Consider the following 9,567-nt stretch of genomic DNA (forward strand, 5'->3'; position numbering starts at 1 on the left):
ACCAGAAAACCCACCCGAGTCAAGTTGTAATTTATGAGACCATCTGCTTCTGTGTTGGTGATACTTAATAATCTCCCTCTGCACCAATGTCCTCATCCTGTTCACACTATTGTCTCCGTTTCAGACCAACCCAGGCTGGTGAGGTCAGGACAACATTGTAAAGGATTTCCTCCAGCTCTTAATGATTTCCTGGGTATTCAAAAGGGCAACAATGCTTCTGGATTCTGTTACTCCAACCTGGCACATGGAGAGGACCTGCTAGTCAATGACCAGGATTTTATTAGCTTATAATGAACTTTTATTGTACTGTAGGAATAATGCAGCTGTAGCATTTATTTGGAAAGAACCCTGTAACTGGATGAATAGGAAGAAGTTCTTTCAACCGCTGAATCTTGAATTATAATAATAATTATATTTTATTTATGGGCTCTTTTCAAGAAACTCAAGCCATCTTACAACACACCACAATAAAATCAGTAAATCAAGTTTACATTGAACAGAATTTAAATATATGGAGATATACTCAACAAGCAAACGCAATAGAACCATTTGGGTACGCAGGGTAAAAAATTGTCTGAAAAGATGGATTTTTAAAAAAAGGGACTTAAATGTAAAGTTAAGTAAACAGAGTTCAGTTGCTGATTGAAAGTTCTGAGGCTTATGGTGGATGTGCAAGTAGATGGAATGAAGAGAGACTAAGGGTTCGGAAAGTGTAAAGACTGAATCATAAAAAGGTAAATATACACATTTTAAACCAGTTGCATTTTTAGGGTCAAATGAAAAACAGAAAAATACTAAAAATTTGTTTTGGACCCGCTTTATTTGTAAAATACAAAAATTATGACAGATATTTAAAGGCATTTATTTTACCTTTCTGGGTGTAAGCCATTAAACATAACATTTCTTTTTCTGCACATAGTTTTAATATCGCCAAGAAAAAAACACATAAAAAAAAAACAGATGAATTGACCAACTTCATCTTTAAAATACACAGATCTGTAGTCATCTGAGCTGAACTCAAACAAGGAATAATTAGGCCAGTAGTCTTGTGCCCTAAGAGTTTGGTCACCATTTTTTTTTTTTTAAATAAGTGGCTGGTTTGCAAATCCAGGTTTCTATGTTGACTATCTATAAACAGTCATTTAAACATAATGATGTCATAGCTGTTTTTAGATCTAGCCAACCCCAAGCATATCAGGTGTAACAGCAGCAGGTTTTAGGAGCATACTTAAGGCCTCTTTTGTTTTCTGTGCATTTCAGCAACTGAGTAACATTGGCACACAGAGACCTGATAGTTATAACAATTTTGGCTCAATTATATCAGTGGATGATGAAATTATCCTGCATTAAAAACATTGTTTCTTTTATTAGTGGTTCGGACAAAAGTTTTTGGTGATAGTTACAAATAATGTGCATAGGTAGAAGAAACATAAGTGGCCACCAACATTTCCTAATCTAGCCCAGGGGGCCAGATTCCCCAACTCATGCCATGGTGGTAGCCAGATTACAATTTTTGGATTGCATCTCTAAAGTTCTTCGATAATCTGTTGATCTTTAATTCATTCTTCACATCAGTCCTCGACCTGGAGGCATTAATAGCAGTTTAAATTTATTGAAGGGTATAAAAAAAAGTCACCTTTTAAGAAAATCAATTTCTAAGAGGGCATGGCATCCACCTGCAACTTCTCAAATGTATTTTTAAGTAAAAAAATAAAATAAAAAGTTTTCTTGTAGTGTATTGCTATAGGAACTGCTGAAGACACAATCTGTTGGCAAGCTCAGCTGTTGCCTTGAGTCCAGTGGTCAACGTCAGAAGGCCCCAATCTCCATTCCCCAAGGCCTGTAAGGCTTTGACATGGTGGAGGAGGGATTTATTGTACTGACAGCCGTTGGGGAGATGAGAGGAAAGCCCCCAAAGGAGAGGGGGAAGCTTGAAAGTGAGGAGAGAGATGAGACGAGTGGTGGGGACAACTTGGACGCTGACACAGGTAGAGTGAGGGGTAGGGAGCCATTAGGAGGTACTCTAAGTGACTCTGACGGGGACAGCATACTGAGCCTGGATGTTCCAGAAACCTCGCTGGATGAGGAGGATGAAGCAGAGGAGGAGGAGGAGCAAGAAGAGGGGGGGCTGCTGTTGGTTCTGGGCACAGGTGTCCTACCCTGAGGGTGTTGTAGAAGAAGGTGGTGGGGGAGAGGGGAAGGGGCTGTCCCATAAGCTGAGCTCCAGGCCAAGTGTTCCAGTCCAGTGTGCGCCTCTCTCTGTGAGGCATAGTTACTGAGGTGGGACACCAAACGCACCCGCAGGGAGTCTGTACCATCCCGGCCCTCGACAAAGCTCAGGTAGCGGGCCGTCTCTGCCATGCATTCCCTGAAGCCCAAGCTGCGGTAATCCTTCGCAAGAGCATGGGCCTCAAAGTAACCTGTCAAGTGAGACAACAGAGCTTTTAATGAAGCATAAATCTACAGCAGGTAGTCTAGGTTTGCATCGCAATGTCACAGGAGTATTTACCTTTTCCTCCAGATGCATGAAGCATTTTCAGGTGGTCCACTGTCATTTGCAAAATTTCAGCTTTTTCCAATTTAGCCGATCCCTGAGAAATAGGAAGATTAATGCTGTTATTTTAATTCCAGATTAACATGGATGTGACCTATATTTAAATAAAAAACAACAACAAAACAGCCTGAGCTCAGGCTCAGAGGCTGGGAGAAATTAATGGCAATTCACCTGCTTTTCAAAAGCACTTGGCACCAGTCTTCTCAGCTCTGACAGGCTATTATTGATCCGATCACGTCTCCTTTTCTCTATTATCTGTTTGAAAACATTTCAGTGTAAGACATATCTATATTAAACATAAAAATTACAAGTATTAATAAATGGAATGAGTTTGCAATTTGTCCTAGACTTTTGCATACCCCTCTGCGCCTTTTTCTGGCTTGAACTTGAGTGGTGGTGGTGGTGGGTGACATGGATCCTGGAGAGTAAGCCTGACTAAAAGATAAATACAAATGTATAAATATATATGTCAGATTGGCATTGAAATTACATATGATACATTTATTGTGGTAATTCAGACACAATGCCTACTTAATCTTAAAAAAAAAACAAAAACAAAGCAAACAAACATAACATAAGGTAACTGGGAAAAAAATGTCCTACCCATTTTCATCTCCACTGTCCTTCTCCACCTCCACATTATCGTCCAGCTCACTGTCTGATGAGCTGTAGTTCAGGCTTCGCTTCATTCTGATTTCCAGGCGCACAGAGAGCTCTGGCTGCGGAGGGTCTGAGCAACAGTTTGATCAGCAGGATCTGCTTCTGCTGGGATTACTTTGGCTCTGCTTGAAGGGGGCGGGGCCTGTTCAATGAGATGGGCGTGGCTAAAAAAAACAGCAACCTCAATCTACTAACACCTTAATGACGTGTTAATTTAAGATATATGCTGGGTGGAAAAGCTTAAATGCATCCCTATACATCTTTCTTTTTTTACTTGAAGACTTTTTTTTTGTTTTCAAACCACAGGGGTTCTTAGATTTTAATCTTAATTTACTGTTTTTTTTTAACTTTGTTTTTTGACAAATTAGATTTAAAATCAAAAATGAACAGCTGCATGAGGCAGGATTGTGGTTTGAATATTTAGCTCAGGTTCTGTTTTTAGACAACAGATGAGAAGCACTGTTCTGTTCTTCAGTGGATGCTGTGAGAGTTAAATCCAACCTTTTTTCTTAAAACTTAAACCAAAAATCTCTAAAATGGTGCAGGTTTAGTCTTTTAATCCTATATTCTTTGGTAAAATTTAAAATGACAATACATTACTTTACCTGAAAAGACTTAAGTGTCATAAATAAGCACTCAAAAAATCCCCCACCATAAATAAATACATAGTTATAAAAATAAACATTATTCAGTTTGTAAAGTGTTATTTCCGTTATTTAGTAATTGCGAGTAATTTTAATGTTTTTAGTTGTGTTTTTGGGATAGTATATAAAAGAAAAACAAACAAATATAAAAAAAAAGCAGCAATGTAATTTAAATAAATGCTTTGGCATATATTTTGCATGACCATCCAACAACATTAAGATCATAATTACAATGCAACATGAAATTAAACTGTAAAAAGAAGAACATTTAACAAATGCATCTATTTTTGAAGATGTCCGGTTTATGAAAATATGTGATCAAAGACCTGTTGTTCATAGTGTAGAGTTCCCGCTCTCTGCCTGACATGTCTGTTCAGTCCATCAGAGGAAATACCCCCCCCTCCGGCTGTCTCACAGACCACTACCTTGTTGAGACACAGCTGTTTCTGCTCCATCAGGTCAGTAGTTAACTGCGTGCACTGGGAGCAGGACAAGTGCAGATGAGAGCTTGATTCCCGTGAACAACTGCTGTTAAGATCAACAATCCCTGCTCCCAGCAGGTCATAGATATTTCCATAACTTCAGGTACAGCATGAAGCGAGTCTCTCATATGAAGATAGAAGAAAACACAAAGACAACCACATTAATTTTTTCACATAAAGAAAAGAAAAAGAAGAAAATAACAATAATTTTCCTCAGTTTTTCTGTAACATGTCGTATTCTTAACCCTTTTTAATACAATAAACATTCCCATTTGCACACACTGGATACCTTAAGGATTTGTTCAGAATCCCTATGCTTGTATGTTTTTATTTTATTTTTTATTATAGTGTCCTGTCTGCCAATGTGGCAATAAGAATAATTGTTTTGATGGCAAAAAGAGCCCAACAGATTTTACTTTCACAAGTGGAGCAGTTTGGCTATTGCCATATTGTCCCACTTGTTTCATGCATATAAATTGCTTTATTATAATTATGCAGGGAGTTTTACAGATTATATGGACAATGCAATGTAAATAGAACAGAAGAGGAAAAAAAGAAGAAGAGAAAAAAAGAAAGAAGAAAAAAAGATGAAAGTAATAGGAGATAGAAAGGAGATAATGATAAAACATTTTCAGTCTGCTTTATCACCTGCAACGAGATGTAAAAAGAACAGCACAACCAAAAGACACAGTACAAGACACACATTAGAGTAACACCTTGAAACTATCGCTGAAGTAGTATATGCTTGTATGTTAAAAATAAAAACTCTTGGCATTAAGTCAGTGTAGAACTCAATAAAAGAGCTTTTTTTTTTTTTAGAAATACCTCTTAGTTTTAAGATGGCTCATTTTTACATTATAAAGTTAATCTGATCAAATTCCTCAGCCTATTAGATCCTGTTCTGATGAACATGTTTTACATTGAAGGTTATTAACAGTGCAGCATGTAGACTACCTCTTCCTAACTGGAATGAAACTGCAGACTTTAGCATTTTGGTGCAACGGTGACATAAAATCAAATGCCCATACATCTGATTTTGCATCAACATTTGTTGCTGAAGACCATGTCCAGTGTTGGAAATGAACATGATCTCATCTTTAGGCATAAGTAAAATGTCAATTTGCATGATATTAGAGAGTTAATGTATGTACTGTAGAGATTTGATACTAAAAACTCCCAACTTTTCAACAGAATCTCGCTTTTAAAAAGCTGAACTGTTCTTTTTAATTGTTTATAGTTGGGCACACAGTTTTTGGATCTACATTTTTTTTTAATAGTTCTCTGTAATTAGTACTTTATATGCAGTGGGCAACAGTGGATGGATGGATGGATGGATCTCTTTTAAGATCTTCATTCATCTTAGAACTGTCAGAAAAAAATGGAGAAAGCAGTTTAAAAATCTGAATATTGTTCTATCCTCTATTTTCCTGTTCATACTAACCCTGAACTAGAATCTACTTCATCATTCAGATTCTGGACATGTGCACTAAGAACGAACCCATTTCTGTCATACTGAGCGAATTAGCAGTAGAACATGTTTGCAGGTCCAGTAGGCAACAGTGTAACACATAGCATAATGGTTGGTTAACAAACATGTCTGTCTTATGCTAAAAGGAAAACTGTCACTGAAACTGCAACAGACTAAATTTTGGAAGCTCGGTCAATCAAAGCCTTATCTCTTGTATTGTCATCCTACAGTGAACCTTTCATGACCTGTTATTGTAGTAATGGAGCTTTGCTGCTTTCCAGGTGGCTCCCATTATGTGGACACAAGCCTCTATCACCTCACCGGTAAGGTCCTCTACATTTGGAACCGACATTTCTTTGGCCCCTAAAGTGTCCTAATTATGATATATTTCTTAACAAAAAACCTTGGTTGTGTCTGAACATCCGCCATGATCATTATAAAGCCCTAGCGCTATATAGTGATTGAGGGATTTAGGGGTTAGGGTGTACGTTCAGACACAGCCTTTGACCTTTTAGCACTGACATCAGAAATGTGGAGGTGATCATCATAACTGTTTGGATCAGTTTTGTTTCGGGTCATTTGTTTATGACTGACACCTTTCGCTAGATTATCTTTAAGCTGCACAGCCTTAGCAGCATGCCAGCCTGGCAAGTGACCTCTGGATGTAATTTAGCACCAGCGTGAAGAAGAAACTGCTCTCAAACCATATGCCAGGAAGCTAAAATGTATAAGCAACCATTTGTTTGAAACTGGCGTGTGCCCAGCTGCCTTCCTCAATCTTCCCTTAGGTTTCCCCGGGTGACTCTTTGTGTGCAAGAGTGCGGCCCGAGTGTCTGCCGGTGTGTGTTTGTGAGTGTTTACGTGTGTTTGTGTGAACGGGAGTGTGTGGGCGTGTTCATGAGGTGCTGTTTCCCACAGCCCTGATCTAATTCTGTGGTAACTCAATCTCCGTGTGAGCACTTCCCGGCGAGTGTTCTCCCACCCGTCGACAGTCTCTCCCTGGCTGGTTTAGTGTGTCTGACGGAGGTCTCCTTCTCAGCCTCCCCCACCCCTTCCACCTCCCTAGTCTTACATGCCCTCCCATCAGGATTGATTTACTATGTCAACCGTTGTGGCAGTCGGCAGCAGCGACGCTCACAGCCGGGCCTGCATCCTGTGTGCACACCATCTCGACATCTTATACCTGCCACTCAGCAACTGCTGCAGTGAAGTTTGCATTTTGTGGCTGCTGTGGGGAGAGAGGCCATCAGGGAGGTACTTGAGTTTGTGAGATAATTTCCTTCTTCATGTTTTATTCAGCTGGGGTCTGAAAATAGGAGGGGGGTGGGATGGGGAAAAGCCTGAACTTTGCCGCACGCAAGAGGTATGAAATTATGTAAGGCAGGGAAAATGCCACCCAAGTTGGACCTAAATAAGCCGTCCGACTTAGGGAAATGTCTCCAAGACAGCCTCCGTACAACAATGTTATCCTATGGGCCACAGCTTCCTGCTTGTCCCCTCTTATTCCAGTCAGCACCCAGGCGCTATATCGGGCAAAGAACAGACCAGGCCTGGGATCAATTCCCACTGTTTGACCACAATACACCCGCCTGCTCATTCTTTACTTTCCTGCCTTTGTTGGCATCCTTTCTATTTGTGCTTTTTGGATAGGTAAAGCCAAGAAGGATATGTTGACTTCCTTGTTTCTTTGTTTAGCATGATGTTTTGTTTCTTTTTTTCATTCAGTTTTGTTGTTTTTATAAGGACAGATTTCAGGTCAGGCCTGCTCAGTGGCTTTGATAGCTTTACCGACACTTTTGAAGAAAATCGTCCTTTTTGAGCAAAAAAGGTTAACCGAATGAAACTCTATTGAGCCCTGTTAGATTACAGCGACCTCATGATTATCAGCTACCTGTTACCATTCATCTTTTTGTAAGTTCACAATAGTGGGAAGGGAGATTACAAATAAGAGCAGCAGGAGACAGAGTGTAATGTCCTTCCAGAAAAAGGAGTTCTCTGAAGACAGCTTACCTATAAGGCCACACATTGTGTTGCCACAGGAAGAACATTGTTTGCAGATCAATTCAGTATGAGACAAGTTTCATTTTGTGTATGACTATATATATATATATATATATATATAGTGTAACTAAAAGAGAAGAAAATATGGATACATTAGAAATACTTAGCTGTGGTTACAGCTGGCAGAGTTTTATGGTATCATCTCAGCTTTGCACATGTGGAGCTTCCCCCTTTCTTAAAGATTTTGGAGAAAAAAAATTCTATGAACCACTTTGAAGCCTTTCATGAGGAAAATTGGGTGCTTGATTTTTTTCTTTTTCAGTCTGTCTTTAAACATCTTCATTGCACAGAATCTACATTGTTGAGGATTTTTAAGGACCTCCTACTAACAGATTCAGGAAACCATGCAATCCTGTGGACCATAGCATTCTGCTTTCACACTCAGAGCACTGTGCAAGCATCCGAGGTACGACACAAGAGTGGTTCTGATTGTGTTGGCTAAAATAACTTTTTGTCACTGTATCAAATGACTGCAGAACCCCTTCTCCATTGGTGTGTGGTGTCCAGCAGGGCCTAATTCTCACACCTCGGCTGCTTTCCACTTATTTTGCCTGTTGGCTCTATTTTCAGAAACCATATGATTACTGTTGTTTTAAGCAAATAATACTCATGTGTTTTATGTGGATGACACTCAAGACCAAGGTGATGATTTTTAGTTCTAATGCCATTAGTTAGTCTTCCTTTTATATTCATATGTGGGATATTTGGTAGAGTAAGAAAGGCTATTTTGACAAACATTGGCTTCAAAACACACAGAGGCTTTAAAATGGATGTGCACTAGTACAATCCAGCTTATTTTACAAAAGGCAACTGGGTAATTTTAAAAGCCTCTTATCAAAAGACAGTAAAGTAGTTAAAAGTAGTAATTGATGCCTTTGTTGCAACCAAATGGATTACAGTAATTCCTAATCTAGTAAGTCATAGCATACATACCGCACCTTCAACTGGTACAAAAACTCAGCAACACAGCTTTTAACTGAAACACAAAGGAGAGAACATATTACTAACATTTTATTTAGATCCTAATTGCTTTTATTTATCCTTCTTAATCATTCCTACTGTGCAGTACTTTAGCACGTGCCTGCTAATTTTAAAGTAGTTCACCAAAAAAAAGTAAGCTTGCCTTGGCTTAAACACTGCTCTTTTCAAAAATCGCTCAAGTTTTTTTTAGACTGGATGGATATTGTATGAATGGCACCGCAACCGTCACCTGGACAAAATAAAATCATGGAAGGGGGTCAGTTTGTGATTAGTTGAATATTATGTATACAATAAAAAGGCTTTCTCTTTTTAAAAGAGAGCCGGCTCCTTTCCCAGTGGATGCTCTTTGCCAGCTGTCTGCTCTGCGGTAAAGTAGTGCTTTCCCAAGCTCTGACCTGTGGGAAAATTTGTTGCGGCCAGTAATTGATTCCGCCCTGCCAGCCCCATTACTCTCCACTGCAGTCAAACTGCCAGTGATCTGCAGAAAGCCCCTGTTAGCACAGCCCCCTTTACTCTTTCTCTTTAGTGTTACACAAACATTAAGCAGAATCTAAGCAAGCCCCACTTCTAGATCTGTTGTTTTTCTTTTTCCTTCAGTTTTTTAAGGACGAATGGAAAGTTCATCTTAAATCGAATAATATTGGATGTTCCCTTCTGTATATTCATTGCAATTATTTTTTCAGGTGAAATATATGTCCCTTAGCAATTACATAATGT

At 39.1% G+C, this 9,567-nt stretch overlaps 1 protein-coding gene and 1 long non-coding RNA gene across 2 annotated transcripts in view; one reads left to right on the forward strand and one right to left on the reverse strand.

The window, feature by feature from the left end:
* Positions 1-795: 795 nt before the first annotated feature.
* Positions 796-3,289, reverse strand: LOC107081623 (hairy/enhancer-of-split related with YRPW motif protein 1-like). Its single transcript, XM_015369781.1, has 5 exons — positions 3,158-3,289; positions 2,914-2,989; positions 2,726-2,809; positions 2,510-2,591; positions 796-2,420 (listed from the first exon to the last, which is right to left on the reverse strand). The coding sequence occupies exons 1-5, from the start codon at positions 3,241-3,243 to the stop codon at positions 1,810-1,812; spliced, it is 939 nt and encodes a 312-aa protein (XP_015225267.1). The 5' UTR covers positions 3,244-3,289; the 3' UTR covers positions 796-1,809.
* A 3,685-nt stretch (positions 3,290-6,974) lies between these two features.
* Positions 6,975-9,567, forward strand: part of LOC107081755 — a 6,270-nt gene continuing 3,677 nt past the window's right edge. The window contains exon 1 of the long non-coding RNA XR_001481110.1: positions 6,975-7,062. This is a non-coding gene — a long non-coding RNA (uncharacterized LOC107081755). The remainder of the gene's footprint in view (positions 7,063-9,567) is intronic.

The sequence above is a fragment of the Cyprinodon variegatus genome, unplaced genomic scaffold, assembly GCF_000732505.1.
Source record: "Cyprinodon variegatus isolate N-32 unplaced genomic scaffold, C_variegatus-1.0 Scaffold2, whole genome shotgun sequence".
NCBI lineage: Eukaryota > Metazoa > Chordata > Actinopteri > Cyprinodontiformes > Cyprinodontidae > Cyprinodon > Cyprinodon variegatus.

Excerpts from the sequence above, each read along its gene's own strand:
- LOC107081623 (XM_015369781.1), bottom strand. The coding sequence starts at position 3,243 with ATGAAGCGAAGCCTGAACTACAGCTCATCAGACAGTGAGCTGGACGAT. Across the intron at positions 2,990-3,157 it reads GACAGTGGAGATGAAAATGG|TCAGGCTTACTCTCCAGGAT; the intron begins GTAGGACATTTT and ends TTTATCTTTTAG. Across the intron at positions 2,592-2,725 it reads CAAGTGCTTTTGAAAAGCAG|GGATCGGCTAAATTGGAAAA; the intron begins GTGAATTGCCAT and ends CCTATTTCTCAG.